Raw genomic sequence first — 16,588 nt, 5'->3', positions numbered from 1 at the left:
AGGGTCTGGCCATGTAGTCCTATTTATCCTGAAATTCACTACAAAGACCAGGCTGACCTAGAACTCACAGAGGTTACCTGCCTCTGCCTCCCAAGTTCTGGAACTAAACACATACAATAAACTAAACACATACAATACCATACCTAGCTGTGGGGGAGGCCCTGGAGATTTTAATAATCACTCCATGTCAGTGGTTTCTAACTGCCCCCACAGGACACTTGTCAATGTCTAAAGACATTTTTGGTTGGTCCAACCAGGAGAAATACCAATGAAATCTACCAGGTAAAGGCCAGGGGCATTGCTAAGCATCCTACAATGCACAGAAACCTCCAACAAGGAAGCACCCACCCCAATATGCCAACAATGACAAGGTTAACAAACCCTACTCCAAGTAAGTCTAAAGTCTGAGAACCACTCATCTAAACTGGCCTCTGTGGCACATGCTTGTAATCCCAATATTAATGAGGTGGGAAAAGAAAATCAAGAGTTCAAGGTCATCCTCAGCTACATACTGAGTTTGAGATGAACAGCCAGCCAGTGTTCCATCATTGAATCTCACATTCAGTGAGAGACCTGTATCAAAGGGTATCAACATCAGTGTCTGGCATCCATACCTACACACATTGGGCATATGTACACAAACACCAGGTGTTACATCATGAGTCTATAACTGCAACATTCAAGGTTGAAGAGAAGGGTCACTGTCAGATTCTATCAAGACCCTGTCTCAAAATACAAACCAAAGTTTAGCAAAGCCAACTTTTCTTGGCCATCTTTAACAATCACTCCCTGTTGTTCCATGTTTCTCTTTTGGCTTTTTGAGAGGCCCACCACCCAGCACCCAATTAATACACAGAGGCTTATTCTTAGTTATGAGTGTCCATCCTAGCTTGACTTGTTTCTAACCAGCTTTTCTTATCTTAACCTGTCTACCTTTTCCTCTGGGCTTTTATCTCTCTCTCTGCTGTAAATCTTACTTTTACTCTTAGTCCATGGCTGGGCGGCCAGTCCCTAACGTCCTCCTCTCCTTGTTCTTTAATTCCTCTTTTCTCCTGGTTTCTCCTTCTATTTATTCTGTCAGCCAGCCCCGCCCATCCTTGCTCCTACCTCACCATTAGCTACTCAGCGCGTCATTAGACCATCAGGTGTTTCAGACAGGCAAAGAATCACAGAGTTAAACAAATGCAGCATAAACAAAAGTCTCACACCTTAAAATAATATTCCCCAACAACTGAGTCAGTGGATCTCATAGGAAACAATTTTGCCATGAGCCATTCCCCCAATACCTAAGAGAAACAACACATTTATAACACGTCAAAAACTGACTCCTAACCTGGCTCTCCTAAAAGCTTCCTGGTTACTACAGACAAAAGGTTTAAAAATGTATTGTGTAGCTGGGCAATGGTGTTGCATGACTTTATTCCCAGCATTCGGGAGGCAGACACAGGCTGATCTCTGTGAGTTTGAGGCCAGCCTGGTCTACAGAGTGAGTTCCAGGACAGCCTCCATAGCTACAGAGAAACCCTTGTCTTGAAAAACTTAAAAAAAAAAAAAGTGTGTGTGTGTGTGTGTGTGTGTGTTTACACAGCCAGGGGTATAGACTTTGCCTGGCTACATCACATTCCAGAGAGGTCCTAGGTTCTATCCCTAACTAACACTGAAGAAAAAAGTCTAGTTACCTGCACCCTACACCCTTCCATATGACACGTCACACTCGTCGGCCTACAGCATTAGGAAAAGGAGAGGACTTGGCTCACTGTCACATGACTCCTTGGCACAATTCTCTCACTAGCATGGACAACAAGTTCCCCACCTCCAGAACAATTGTGGAGCCCCTTCTGTCTTACTCCATCCTTACTGCTACTTGCACCATACTGTAACCAACTGAACTAACTGAGCTAACCAGCCAGATTTCTACTGCTACTTATTCCAGCTCTTTCTCAAAATGAAAGCAGAGGAGCTTGCATTCTTGAAGCCATCTCCCTGAACCCCTTCACTGAGACCAGGAGAGAATACCCTCTTCATTCTATCACTGTTCTTCTTTTAATTCCTGGATGTGGAATTCTTCAGTCACTCCTTATCTTCAGAGCACTGCTTCCGCTCTGTGGGAGGTGATATACCCTAACTCAACAACACTACTGAGAGCTTACTATGCACTTGGCACTATTCTCCATGCTGTAAATACTCTGCATTTATTCTTTACAATCATCAGATAAAATAGGTACAACTGTCACAACTTTATATGAATGTTACTTTGCCCAAAATAACACAGCTAGCAAATGGTAAAGACACTAAATGTTCTCTCTGGTAGCTCCATTAGCATGTCCTGTGAGTGGCTAGAGAAAGCTCAGCAAGTAAAGGACCTGCAATTAAGCCTGGCACCCTGAGTTCCATCCCCAGCATCCACATGGTAGAAGGAGACCTGAGTCCCACAAGTTGTCTTCTGACCTCCACATAGCCTATAGCATGAGTCCACACAGAGACACATACAAACATAATAAATACATAAAGTGGGGCTGGAGAGATGGCTCAGAGGTTAAGAGCACCGACTGCTCTTCCAGAGGTCCTGAGTTCAATTCTCAGCAACCACATGGTGGCTCACAACCATCCATTATGAGATCTGGTGCCCTCTTCTGGTGTGCAGATATACATGGAAGCAGAATGTTGTATACATGATAAATAAATAAAAAAACAAACAAATAAATAAATAAAATACATAAAGTATACATAAGAATATCTTGTGACCAAGCATTGGTGGAACACACCTTTAATCCCAGCACTTGGGAGGCAGAGGCAGGCGGATCTCTGTGAGTTCAAAGCTAACCTAGTCTATAGAAGGAGTGCCAGGCCAGTCAGAGCTATTACACAGAGAAACCCTGTCTCAAAAAAACAAAACAAAAACAAAACCAAAGAGGGGGGATATATGTAACCATAATCACTTCCTAATTCCTTTCAAGTTATCTTACACAAGAAGTAATGCTGGCCTTCATAAGACCTTTCTCAAAAAAAAAAAAAAAAAAAAAAAAAAAGGACACCTATACCTTCAAAAGAAGGAACAAAGCTCCAAATTGACAGTATTTCAGGAAATTCTGATTGAAAGTTTCCTTTCCTGCCATCTCAGATAATGAGAATCACCATGAGATGTTCTTTTTAAGCAGGCACTCTTGTAAATTCATTCAAACTGTGTGTCTCTTGCTCAAGCTCTGAACTTCCTCAAACAGTACAATGTTACTCTTCTCATTTCCTTTCTGTTGAACAGTATAAGCTCATGAATAGCAGCCACCTAGAGAGAAAATAGATACTACAGGGCTGAGGATGCAGCTGCATGGAAATGTGCTCGCCTAGCCTGCAGGAGGCCCAGGGTTCCATCTCTAACGCTGGCAGGTGAGGGCGGGGGATGCATGAAGGAAATGAATAGTATAAAGGAGACTACCATAATCATGGAAAGGCAACTGAGTTCTTGCAAGATTTGTTTTGTTTGAGACAGGATTTCTGTCTCAAGGGAATAGGGCATACAACATCCTCTTACAGCCTCCATAATGCATGCATAAAGCACATACACAATAATAAATAAATAGAATAAACTTAAAGAGCAGAGTCAGAGAGGCCCCAAGTTTAATGGCCAGAACCTTACATCAGAAACAAGCTGGGCTTAGTGACATACACTTATAATCCCCACACTGAGGAGGAAGGAGTGCAGGTCCCAAGGCTCATTAGACTAGTTCCAGGCCAGTGAGAGACCCAGTCTTATTTAAAAAATAAACTTTATACTAATACAAGTACAGTATAGGATAAAAGATACCAAAACATCATAAAACTATTATCTCTGCCACGGGAGCCTAGGTAAAAAAAGATACATATTGGGCTAGGCACTCTTTAATAAAATCTGGCACTTGAAAGGTAGAGACAGCCAGATTTCTGTGAGTTCGAGACTAGCCTGGTCTACACAGTGAGATCCTGCCTCAAAAAAACAAAAACAAACAAACAAAAGCTACACATATTCCTAATTCACCTGTCATGATTGTTTTCCACATTTGCTTTCTTTACTCACGGCTGCTGCCAAGCTATGTAACTCCTCGGCTGCAGCTGCCTACTAATACCTACCCTTTGTGTATCTCACAAGCAACCTGACCTCAATACACCAGGCCCAACTAATTTCTTTCCATTGCCACCAACTTTTAAAGTCTGCTTCTATTAGGAATATAACATAACAGTAAAGCATTTGCCCATTGTAAACAAGGTCCTGGGTTTGAAAGCCAGAACAGGGAAAATGTTTTCTGTATCCTAAAATACAGACTCTTCAGTCGTATGCCTATCTTAGTAAATGAAATTCCATCCACACATCCCTGGAGTCAGAAAACCTTAGTCCACGCTCTTCCTGGTCACATGGCATCTACCTCAGAACTATTTCTTTTTTTTGTGGGGGGCGGGGGTGGGTTTCAAGGCTCAGTTTCTCTGTGGCTTTGGAGGCTGTCCTAGAACTAGCTTTATAGACTAGGCTGGCCTTGAACTCACAGAGATCCACCTGCCTCTGCCTCTGCCTCCTGAGTGCTGGGATCAAAGGTATGGGCCACCACTCACCCCCTACCCCCACCCTCCCTATTACCCCTGCAGAACTATTTCTAAAATCCATTCTGCTTGCCTCCTTCTTCTCTTACTCAACTGTAACAATTCTAGTCTTGTCCTTCAATATCTATTTTCTTAATATGCACTTCTGTCGCTCTCTAAAAATGTTACAGGGCTGGAGAGATACCTCAACTGTTCAGAATACTGACTCCTCCTCCAGAGGATCAAGGCTCAATTCCCAGTACCTACGGCAACTCACAGCCATCTTTAGCTTCAGTTACAGGGCTCTGATGTCCTCTTCTGGTCTATGTAGGCACCAGGCACACATGTGGTACACACACATACAAGTAGGCACACATGCACATGAAATAATAAGTTAATTTTTTAAGTCAGTGGCTTCCCCACCCTCTTTTCAATCTCACCTCCAGACAATGCCCCAACATACACCCTGTTTCATGGATTTCTGACCCCCACATAAACACCGCGTTGCTCTTCTTCCCTTCACACTTTACACCATGCCTCAGCAAAGGCTGTTCTCTCCAACTCAAAAGGCCGATTGTGCAAGCTCCTACTTAACCTTCAGCACACAGTTCAAATACATCTTCCCTACAGAGATCTCCTGACTTTCTGAGGCAACTGCAATGTTCTCTTCACGATGTACAAACACCTTTACACAGATCTGTAACACACACACCCCTAGAGAACTTTGTCAAAATATGTCTGATTGTTCTTTAAAAATGATCCAGGCAGGCTGGGCAGTGGTGGTACACACCTTTGATCCCAGCACTCGGGAGGCAGAGGCAGAGGCAGAGGCAGAGAGGCAGAGGCAGAGGCAGAGGCAGAGGCAGAGGCAGAGGCAGAGGCAGAGGCAGAGGCAGAGGCAGAGGCAGAGGCAGAGGCAGAGGCAGAGGCAGGCAGATCTCAGTGAGTTCAAGACCAGCCTGGTCTACAAGAGCTAGTTCCAGGACAGCCTCCAAAGCCACAGAGAAACCCTGTCTCCATCCCTGCGCCCCCCCCCCAAAAATGATCCAGGCAGTGATGGCACACACCTTAAATCCCAGTACTTGGGAGGCAGAGGCAGGTGGATCTGTGAGTTTAAGGCCAATCTGGTCTACAGAGCAAGTTTAGGACAGCCAAGGCTACACAGATAAACCCTGTCTTGAAAACAAAAACAACAAAAACCATTCCAAGATGTCAGTTTAAGCTAATGCTCAATGTGTGCTGAATAAACAGCTCACCCTCACATACCCTGAATCAATTTATTTGGTCATATTTTCCAAATTCTATGAATTCCTAAACTGTGCTATGTGAACCCCCAAATTCTGGGTTGGTTTTGTTTTTTTCCTCACTTTTATGTTATTATTTTTTGATATGTGTGTTTGTATCTGTGTATGGGTATGTGTTCAAAAGCGTAAGTGCCCTCAAAAGCCAAAGATCAGATCCTAGCGACCTGGAGTTACAAATGGTGTGAGCTGCCTGGTGTGAGAGCTGGGAAACAATGTGGGTGCAAGAAACTGAACTGGGGTCTTCTGAAAAAGCAATAGATACTCAACCTCTGAGCCGTATCTCCATCCCAAATTCTGGGTTTTGAGGTGTTGTCTGGGATTTGTTTTCACGTTTGGTAATTTTTGGAACTCAGCTGCTCAGGCGGGCCTTGAACTCAATGTATATCTCAGACTGGCCTCAAATTCTCAGCTATCCTCCTAAGTGCTGAGATTAATATTAAACATGACAAGGCACAATGATTGTCATAATAAAAAACACATTAAAGGCTTGCTTATTCATTAAGAATGAGAACGCCCTTTACACTCCTAACACGAGTTGAAAGCCTTCACGTGAAAATGACTATGCATACATATCCAATAGAACTCGTACCAAAGATAATTCCAAGTAACTCTGCGCTAAATCACGGGCAAGAAAGAAGCCTAGCACTGTGGGGTACCCTGAAATCACACCATGCGGAAGGGAGAGGCAGAAGGATTTCCACAAGTTGGAGGTTAGCCTGGTCTACATAGCTAGTTCCAAACCAGCCAGGGACACAGGGCTACATATGGTAAATCATGTTTAAATACCGTGCTTGCCCTGTTTTACAAGGAAGATGCTCTTAAGCTGAAAACTCTTCCTGGAAAAAAAGAGCCCGGGAGGTTCCGATAGTCCAGGAACATTTATTAGGACATGGCTCCAGTATCCATCCACTGTCCCATTCGCCAGGGACAGCGCTCTCAACTTCTCCGCCACACCCGCCGGGGAAGAGGAGGGTTTCCCGGCTTGCACCCACTCATCCCGTGAAAGCGAAGCCGGTTTATTAACTCTGCGTGAAGTGGGTGCTGAAGACTGCCGGGCGGAGACTCCAGAGCCCGGGCCCCGGCGGGGCATCTCAACACTCGGAAGGGGCCGGCCTCCCTAGGGGGAGCCGCTCTCCCTCCTAGGAGCTGACCCTGAGGGTCAGCCCCGCGCTGAGGTCAAAGGTCAGCGCCTCGCCCGCTCGCCCGCCCGCCCGGCGGCCTCCGAGGGGCAGGACCAGGCCGGTAGCGGGCGTTCGAAAGCAGCGGGGAGCGAGGCCACGCCACTCCGCGGCCCCAGGCCCGGCTCGGCCCGGCCCCCGCGAGCGGCCCGCCGGCAGCTGCAACCCTCCCTCCGCCCCGTCACCCCCGGGTCCCCGCGGCAGGTACGGGCCCCGCCCCCAGGGCCGCCCCCGGGTCTCGGCCTGCGAGGGCGGACCCGCGGGGCTTGGCCAGGCTCCAGGCCCCGGCTGGGCCCGCGCCGCTTACCGAGCCCCCCGCTCCTCCTCCAGCACCCAAGCTGCTCGCAGGCCTGCTCGCTCCCGACTCCGGCAACGCCGCCACCGCTCCGGAATCGCGGGCGCGCTCCCGACCTCCCCGACCCGTAGCCCTCGTCCGCCGTGCCCCGCCGGGTCCTAAAGCCCTCCGTCTCCCCTCAGGCTTGTCCACGCCCGCTTCCTGAAGTGAACTCAGACCACGACTCCCAGCAAGCATCGCAGAGACTACAACTCCCGAAAGACATCGCGAGCGAACGAGCCCTCGCTTATTAAGGCTTTAACTCCGCTGTAGCAGGTTTTTGTTTTAAATAGGGAGGACTCGGAACTCAGCAGTTCTTTCAAGAAGTAAATGTATCCTCTGAAAACACTGGCAAAGCTTGGAAAGGTATTATGTTGCGAAATGTTTGCTTCTTATTTTTTTTTTTGAAACAGACTTTCACTATGTGGCCTTGGCTGACCTGGAACTGGCAATTTAAACCTGGCTGTCCTCAAACTCACGACGGAGATGCCCCTGCCTTTGCCTCCTGAGTGTGAAATTCAAGGCCTGGTCTACCACCATAGCACATTGCAACGGTTTAAATGAGATATTGGAAACAAAATCATGCATTAAATTAAGAGTGTGACCCAGTGATGGTGGCGCATGCCTTTAACCCCAGCATTTGGGAGGCAGAGGCGGGTGGATTTCAGTGAGTTCGAGGCCAGCATGGTCTACAAAGTGAGTTCCAGGATAGCCAGGACTTCCACACAGAGAAACCCTGTCTCAAAAAAAAAAAAAAAAAAAAAAAAAAAAGTTCTCTCCTGGCACTCACTCTGTAGACCAGGCTGACCTCAGAGTCCCTGCATCCCTAGTGCTGAAATTAAAGGCATGTGCCGCCACCATCTGGTGCCTACAGCCCAGTCTCTGTGTTTTTCGAGAAGGTTTTTCTTTGTAGCTTTGGAGGCTGTCCTGGAACTCACTCTGCAGACCAGGCTGACCTCGAACTCAAGAAATCCTCCTGCCTCTTCCTGGAGAGTGCTGGGATTAAAGGCGTGGAACGCCACTGCCCTGCTACAGCCCAATCTTACAGAGGCATTTTCTCAAATGGGGTTCCCTACTCTCAGATGACTCTGCCTGTGTCAAGCTGGCATAAAATTAGCCAGCACCGGTAGGAGAGAGAGGCTGTACTCTAATAGAATATAAAGCAGGTAGCCAGGGCATGATGTTTCACACCTGTTAATCACAGCCTTGGGAAATAGACATAGGATTAGAGGTTCACATTTAACTTCATCTTCATAGAGAATTCAAGGGCAGCCTGTGCTACAAGGCGCTCTATTTGGAAAAAATAAAAAATAAAAGCGAAAATAAGGAGTGTGAGTGGAGAGATGGCTCAGCGATCAAAAGCACTGACTCTCTTCCAGAGGAGCTTGATTTGGTCCCAGCACCCACGTGGCAGCTCACAGCCGCCTGTAACTCCCACCCCAGCACCAACTTCTGGCCTCCGTGGGCACCAGGTACACACGAGGTACACATACATAAAGGCAAAATACCCATACACAGTTAAAAAGCAAATAAGGAAGAAGGGAAGGCAAAGAGAGGAAAATGGGAGGGCGGGAGGAAGGCAGGAAGGTCCAGGATATGAAGCAAAGGAAGGAACCACGTGACTTGAATTTAATCAGTAAGTTCTGTGTTTCTCTGTGTAACAGCTGTAGCTGTCCTGGAACTCGCTCTATAGACCAGAGATCCACTTGGCCTCTGTTTCCCAAGGGCTGAGATTAAGGGCATGCACCACCATACCTTTGGTTCCAGCACTTAGGAGGCAGAGACATGCCAGTCTCTGAATTCAAGGCCAACTTGATCTACAGAGTTCCAGGACAACCAGGAACAGAGAAACCCTGTCTGGAAATTAAAACCTAACCTGACAAACAAAAAGATGAAAAAAAAAAAAGACCTATGGCAGCAGAAGTCACTGGAGGAAAAATATTTGGGGGCAGGAAGATGATATTAAGGGCATGTTAGGATCAAAATGTCTGTGAGATGTCTGGACAGCAATATCTAGTAGACATGTAGATGCCGTTTATTGGCACTCTAAACACTTTAGAGCCATTGGCTTGGAAATAATGGTTCAAGCTAAGAGGAAGGAGAAAATGGCCTGGGGAAGGAGAAGAAGATGAATAAGCCAAAGACAAGACAAAACACTGAGGATGAAGATATCTTAAAGCAAAATCAAAACAAAAGGATACAGCAAACAAGACTGCAGTATGGACTTTCAGTAGATCTGTCAAATGCCGCCAAAGAAACAGAAAATAAAAATATCTTTGAAGCTGTGTGTGGCATCACAGGCCTGCAAATACCAATACTGGAGAGGCTGAAGTAGGGCAATGGAGAGTTCAAGGCACACAGTCTACAAAGTAAGTTCAAGGTCAGCTGGAGCTACATAGGGAGACCTGTTTCAAACACCCAAAATGCAGAGGCTGGAGGGATGGCTCAACCATTAAAACACTCTATGAAACCTGGTATGTTGGTGCATGCCCTTAATCCCAGTACTTGAGAAACAGAGGCCAAGTGGAGGATCTCTGGTTTATAGAGTGAGATCCAGGACAGCTACAGCTGTTACACAGAGAAACACTGTCTCATAAAACTCTGATATGCTAGACAGTGGTGATGCACACCTTTAATCCCAGCACTCAGGAAGCAGAGGCAGGCAGATCTCTGTTTGAGGTCAGCCTGGACTAGAGTTCTGTTCCCAAGGAACAGAAACCTGGTCTTGAAAAAACAAAAATACATAAGTAAATAAAATAAATTTATTTTAAACAAAATAAAACCCAAGGCTAGAGAGATGTCTTGGTAATGAGGAGCACTTGCTGCTGAATTCAATTTCCAGCATGCTTTATCAGATAGCCACCTGTAACTCCATCTCCAGGGGATGTCCTCTAGCAGGCTTTCTTGGACCACCAGCCCCCAAATCATGATGCAGAGACTTATTATTAATTATGAATGTTCTGCCTTAGCTGAGGCCTGTTTCTGACTAGCTTTCTTTTCTTTTCTTTCTTTCTTTCTTTCTTTCTTTCTTTCTTTTTGTTTCTGACTAGCTCTTATAACTTAAATTAACCCATTTCTACTAATCCCCATGCTGTCAGGTGGCTTTTACCTCTCCTCCTGCATCTTCTTCCCAGAGCCCTCTCTGTCCCCAGAAGTCCCACCTGACCTCTTCCTGCCTAGCTATTGGCCATGCAGCTCTTTTTTTTTTTTTTTTTTTTTTTTTTTTTTGGATGTATTTAATTGCTGGGAGGTGATGGTGCATACCTTTAATCCCAGCACTGAGGAGGCAGAGGTAGGTGAATCTCTGTGAGTTCAAGACCAGCCTGGTCTACAAGAGCTAGTTCCAGGACAGCCTCCAAAGCCACAGAGATAATCCTGTCTTGGAAAAAAAAAACAAAAAATAAAAGTAAAAAATAAATAAAGATGTACTTAATTGTATTAACAGTGTTCTGCCTGCATGTATGTCTGCAGGACAGAAGAGGGCACCAGATCTCATTATAGATTGTTACCAGCCACCATGTGGGTGCTGAGAATTGAACTCATGATCTCTGGAAGAGCAACCAGTGCTCTTAACCTCTGAGCCATCTCTCCAGCCCCAGCCATGTAGCTCTTTATTAAATCAGTCACAGTAACACATCTTCACACAGTGTAAAGGAATATTCTGAAACAATGTCCCCTTCTGACCTAGTTGAACAGCTACACATACACACACATACACACACACACACCACACTAAAATAAATCTTTAAGATTTTAATTTCTTGGGGGGCTGGAGAGATGGCTCAGAGGTTAAGAGCACTTACTGCTCTTCCAGAGGTCCTGAGTTCAATTCCCAGCAACCACATGGTGGCTCACAACCATCTGCAATGAGATCTGGTGCCCTCTTCTAGTGTGCAAGCATGCATGCAGATAACTGTATACATAATAAATAAATAAAATCTTTAAAAAAAGATTTTAATTTCTTTTTTGTTGCTGGTTTCTTGTTTGTTTTGTTTTGTTTTTTGAGATAGGGTTCTCTGTATAAGAACCCTAGCTGTCCTGGAGCTAGTTCTGTAAACCAGGCTGGCCTCAAACTCACATAGATCCACCTGTTTCTGATTCTCGAGTGCTGGGATTAAAGGAAAATGTCACCACTGCCCCGGCAAGATTTTAATTTCTATTTTTATATGTGTGTGTGCCACATGTGTCTGTGTGTGGCTGCCTGTAGAGGCCTAAAGAGAGTGTCTGGTTTCCTCTAACTGGAGTTGCAGGCGATTGTGAGTTGCCTGATAAGGGTACTGGGAACCAAACTCAGGTCCCCTTGAAAAGCAGAAAGTACTCTCAATGGCTGGATCATTGCTCCAAAGCCCCAAACTAAAAATAAATTTTAAAAAGTGACTCCAAGTCTCAAAAGGAAAAAAGACCCTAAAAGGGGAACCTTACCCATAAATCAGTAGATGTGGGGCAGGGTATGGGGGTAATGCACACACAGGAACAACAGTTTACAATACCAGGGTATGGGGGTAATGCACACACAGGAACAACAGCTTACAATACCATGGTATGGGGGTAATGCACACACAGGAACAACAGCTTACAATACCAGGGTATGGGGGTAATGCACACACAGGAACAACAGCTTACAATACCAGGGTATGGGGGTAATGCACACACAGGAACAACAGCTTACAATACCAGGGTATGGGGGTAATGCACACACAGGAACAACAGCTTACAATACCAGCATTTGGGAGCTGGACAGAGGAATTGTCAATAGTTCAAAGACAAGCTAGGCTGCAGAGAGAGAATCTGTCTCAAATAAATAACAATGTAGAGCTGAGGAGATGACTCGGTGAGTGAGTACGAACTTTTCAGTAATGCTGATGAAGCCGAGTGTTTGCCACTCTTGGAAGGGTGAATCTGGGAGAGCAGGACCTAAAAGTGAGGCAGTCTAAAGTCTCCTGCACCAGCCAACTTTACTCAGAACATTAGACAATTTATGCTCTGAGGGTTAAGAAGAGCCACTCGGGTAAGTCACAAGGGTAAGCTGCTTGTGGCAAAAGCATGTTTCTCCATAGAGGCGCGTGAACAACTAACAACAGCCAGCTGTAAGGAACAATCTGAAGTGAACTCGCTCCTATCCAATACACCTGGGAGGGGCATGAAGGCATAATCCAAGAACAACCCACACCATAGAGGAACAGAGGTCTCAGAAATCTCCCCATACAGCTTCACTCATGGAGCATGGTCCAACACCTGAATTTGATCCTTGGGACCTGTCTTGGTCACTATTCTATTGCTGTGAATAGATGCAACACAGCAACTACTTAAAGGAAAACAAGCCGGGCAGTGGTGGCACATGAATGCCTTTAATCCCAGCACTCGGGAGTCAGAGGCAGGCAGATCTCAGCCTGGTTTACAGAGTGCGTCCAGGAGAGGCTCCAAAGCTACAGAGAAAGCCTGTCTCATAAAAACAAACAAACAAAAAGCAAAACGTGAAAACCCCAGTTCTATCCCCAGCAGTTGATACCATGATTTGAGCCTGTAATCTCAGCGTGGGAGGCAGGGGCAGGAGGATCCCTGGAGCTCATTGGCTGGCCAGCACAACCGAATGGGTGAGAGGTCCTTGGGAATGAAGCTGTCTCGAAACAATGTAGACAGACGGCTTCTGAGGAAACACACTGAGGCTGACCTCCGGCCTACACTGGTGCACACGGGAATAAGCATATGAAGGAAGGGGGTGCAATAATAATGAAATTCATTGCTTTGTGTGCTAACTTAAAAAATCTAAAAATATGTTTAAGGATCAGGGGTGGTGGTGGCGCACGCCTTTAATCCCAGCACTGAGGAAGCAGAGACAGGCGTATGTCTGTGAGTTCGAGGTCAGTCTGATCCACACAGTGAGTGGAACATTAACCTTCCTGTTTTCCACTAAGTTCACAGGAGGATGAGGTTTTCTATTTTGCTCGGGACTGGCACAGTGTCAGTACTCAATCCTGATGAAAGGGCGAGGCTGCGAAAGAAGGGACACTTGGAGAGATCCTCTCGGTGCCTGGGAATGTGAGGTCCCAGGGTTGAGACAGCCCCGTGGGTGTCGCGGAGGCTCCTCCCCCAGGATCGTCCCGAAGCTCCTCCCACGGTGAGCGGCGGGGCTGGCGAGGCGTGCCCGGGGCAATCCGGACCAGCCGGGGGGCGGGCGGGGCGGGGCGGGGGGGCGGGGCGGAGTCGACCCTCGGGCCAGGGCTCGGCTCACCTCATCCACCAGAGACGGAAGTGCACTCCCCCCGGCACCACGGAGTAGCAGCCGGGCCTCGCCCCACCGGGCGGTCAGGCCTCGGGGAGCTCCTGCGCCAGAGGCGTCATGAAGCGTGCGGGAACTCTGCGCCTGCTTTCGGATTTGAGCAACTTCACCGGCGCGGCCCGGCTCCGCGAGGTGTTGGCCGGGGACCCAGATGTCCTAGTCCGCTGCAGCCCTGACGGCCGACACCTGCTGCTGTTAAGACCCCCCGGGTCGCCGGCCCCGCAGCTTCTAGTGGCGGTGCGTGGGCCGGGTCAGGCCCTGGAGCGTGCCTGGCCGGAGGGGCAGCCCTCGCCGCTGGACGCCTTCTTCGTCCCGTGGCTGGCGCGACCCGCCCTGATCCTGGTGTGGGAGAGTGGCCTAGCAGAGGTGTGGGGCACGGGGATGGAGCCTGGCTGGAAGCTACTTCAGAGCACGGAGTTGTGTCCGGATGGTGGAGCCCGCTTGAAGGCCGTGGCAGCAACTCGAGGCCGCCTGGTTTGGTGTGAGGAGCGGCAGCTTGGCGTTGAGGGCCAGCCAGGGCAGCTTTCGATGGCTTTCAGCCACTGTGTGTGCGTCAAGACCCTGGAGACCAGCGGGGAGGCTGGCACCAAACTAGGCCGTACACACATCCTGTTGCACCACTGCCCACCTTTTGGACTCATAGCCTCCCGCAAGGACCTCTTCCTGGTGCCCACCACCACCACTTGGCCTGGTGTAGCCCATGTTCTGCTCATTTGGAGCCCAAGCAAGGGCAAGGTGATAGCTGTCGCCCCATCTCTTGGTCTTTCTCACAGTAAAAGCCTGGATCCCCGACAAGGTGATACCTGGGACTTTAGGGCCCTGCTGCGAGGCCTTCCTGGGTTCCTGACCCCCAGGGAGCCATTGGCTGTCCACACCTGGGCCCCATCTTCCCATGGCTTGTTGTTGCTTGACTTCAAAGGCAAGGTGAGCCTAGTGCAGTGCCATGGTGGAACTCGAACTGTGGGGACCCTGCAGGAGGCACCTGTGGGCCTAGAGGGGTCTGCAGCCCTGGGAACATTTCATGGCACGTTAGCCTGTGTCCTGGGCTCCACGTTGGAACTACTGGACATGAGCAGTGGGCAGCTGTTGGAAAGGAAGGTCCTCAGTACAGACAGAGTACATCTGCTGGAACCTCCAGCCCCTGGCATGAAGAATGAGGAAGAACTGGAGGCCCGAGGAGCTCTCTGCTTGCTTTCAGCCTTGGGTCTCTTCTGTGTGGGTTGGGAAGCTCCCCAAGGCCTTGAGCTACCCTCAGACAAGGATATGGTGTTTGAGGAGGCCTGTGGGTACTACCAGCGACGGAGCCTGCGAGGTACCCAGCTCACCCCAGAAGAACTGAGATGCAACAGCATGTTTCGGGCACCTCAGGCCTTGGCCTCTATCCTCCAGGGCCACCTGCCCCCATCTGCACTGTTGACTATGCTGAGGGCTGAGCTTCGGGATTACCGGAGTTTAGAGCTGCTCAAGGCCCAACTGGTGGCAGGGGACGAGGAGGAGGCCGGCTGGACTGAGTTAGCAGAGCGCGAGGTGGCCCGCCTGCTGAGAACCCAGCTGACCGGCGACCAGCTGGCCCAACTCAACACCATTTTCCAAGCCCTTCCTACAGCAGCTTGGAGTGCCACCCTCCAGGCCCTGCAGCTCCAGCCAGATAGAACTGGCAGGCTGCGGTCCCAAGCACCCCCTGATGTGTGGAAGAAGGTGCTGAGGGGCCCAGCATCTGGGAAGGAGCACCCCAATGGAATCCTGCCCCCCTTTGAACTCCTCTGTCAGTGCCTGTGCAAGCTGGAGCCTCAGTGGCTGCCCCCATTTGTGGAGCTGGCACAGCAGCAGGGTGGACCAGGCTGGGGGGCTGAAGGCCCCAGTCTACCCCTTTATCGTCGGGCCCTAGCGGTGCTAGGTGAGGAAGGGAAGAGACCCGAGGCCCTGGAACTGGAACTGCTTCTGGGCAGTGGGCGGCCCAAGGCTGTGCTGCAGGCTGTGAGGCAGCTGATAGAGAAGGAGCAGTGGGACAGGGCTCTGGAGGCAGGCCTGGCCCTCGACTCCTCCAGCCCCCTGCTTCGGAGTGAGATCTTTAAGCTCCTGCTGGCAGAGTTTGCCCGCCACCGTCGCCTTGATGCTCACCTCCCCCTCCTTTGTCGCCTGTGCCCTCCAGAACTGGCTCCAGATGAGCTCCTGCTTTTACTGAGGACACATCTCCCAGATGATGTGGGAACCTCCAACCCTTTCCCTGAGCCTGGGGCAGAGCCGCCTCTCACAGTTGGCTTGGTCAGAGCCCTCCTAGAACAGACCGGGGCTCAAGGCCGGCCCTCTGGCCCAGTTCAAAGCAAATATGAGGACATCCTATGGGATCCAGGGACTCCACCCCCTACCCCACCTCGTGGACCTATTGCTACGGTACAGGCATCAGACCACCCAGGACCAGAGGCCTGGGTACCATCTGGACAGGGGCTCTGTGCAACTGACATGGGAGGTCATTTGTAGACCATAGAGAAGGGGAAGGGTCCCTAGGGTTGGCAAGTACAAAAGTGAAACTTGTGTGTGCAATACTGAGTTGTGGAACAATTTTTAAAATATATGCAAATATCAAATATATTCACAGTTTTTTTGTGTTACTTTGAACAGCTAAGGGTTGCAGCTTATAGACAGAATCTGGATGTCTTTCCTAAAGCAGCCACCTGTAGTCATGAAAACAGTAATGACTGTTCCATATGTGCGAGGTAACCTGTTGCTCTTTATGGAACTCTTGTCCAATGGGAAAGCACAAACGTTATCTCCATTTTCTAGATGAAAGAAATAGCTGTCTAGAAAGATTAAGTACCTTGGCCCAGTATGCCAGCTAGAACGTAGAGCTTTTAACATGTGAACCATCTCTAGCCCAGCGGGCCCTGCTGTCGGGGCCTCACCTGACCCTCCTCCAGTGGGGTCTTCTCGAGGGCTGCAGGGA

General features: G+C 48.7%; 2 protein-coding genes across 5 annotated transcripts in view; one reads left to right on the top strand and one right to left on the bottom strand.

Moving 5' to 3' along the window:
* Armh3 (armadillo like helical domain containing 3) overlaps positions 1 to 7,483 on the bottom strand; it is a 182,852-nt gene extending 175,369 nt beyond the window's left edge. For all 4 annotated transcript variants that reach the window (XM_027407156.1, XM_027407157.2, XM_027407158.2 and 1 more), the window contains exon 1: positions 7,338 to 7,483. The gene's annotated coding sequence lies outside the window, so the exon portion shown is untranslated. The remainder of the gene's footprint in view (positions 1 to 7,337) is intronic.
* Positions 7,484 to 13,578: 6,095 nt separating this feature from the next.
* On the top strand, positions 13,579 to 16,236 carry Hps6 (HPS6 biogenesis of lysosomal organelles complex 2 subunit 3). The gene has a single exon (XM_027407155.2). The coding sequence runs from the start codon at positions 13,705 to 13,707 to the stop codon at positions 16,123 to 16,125; it is 2,421 nt and encodes an 806-aa protein (XP_027262956.1). The 5' UTR covers positions 13,579 to 13,704; the 3' UTR covers positions 16,126 to 16,236.
* Positions 16,237 to 16,588: the final 352 nt, after the last annotated feature.

The sequence above is a fragment of the Cricetulus griseus genome, chromosome 3 (genome assembly GCF_003668045.3).
Source record: "Cricetulus griseus strain 17A/GY chromosome 3, alternate assembly CriGri-PICRH-1.0, whole genome shotgun sequence".
Taxonomy (NCBI): domain Eukaryota; kingdom Metazoa; phylum Chordata; class Mammalia; order Rodentia; family Cricetidae; genus Cricetulus; species Cricetulus griseus.
This window is presented reverse-complemented; position numbering and strand designations above follow the sequence as displayed.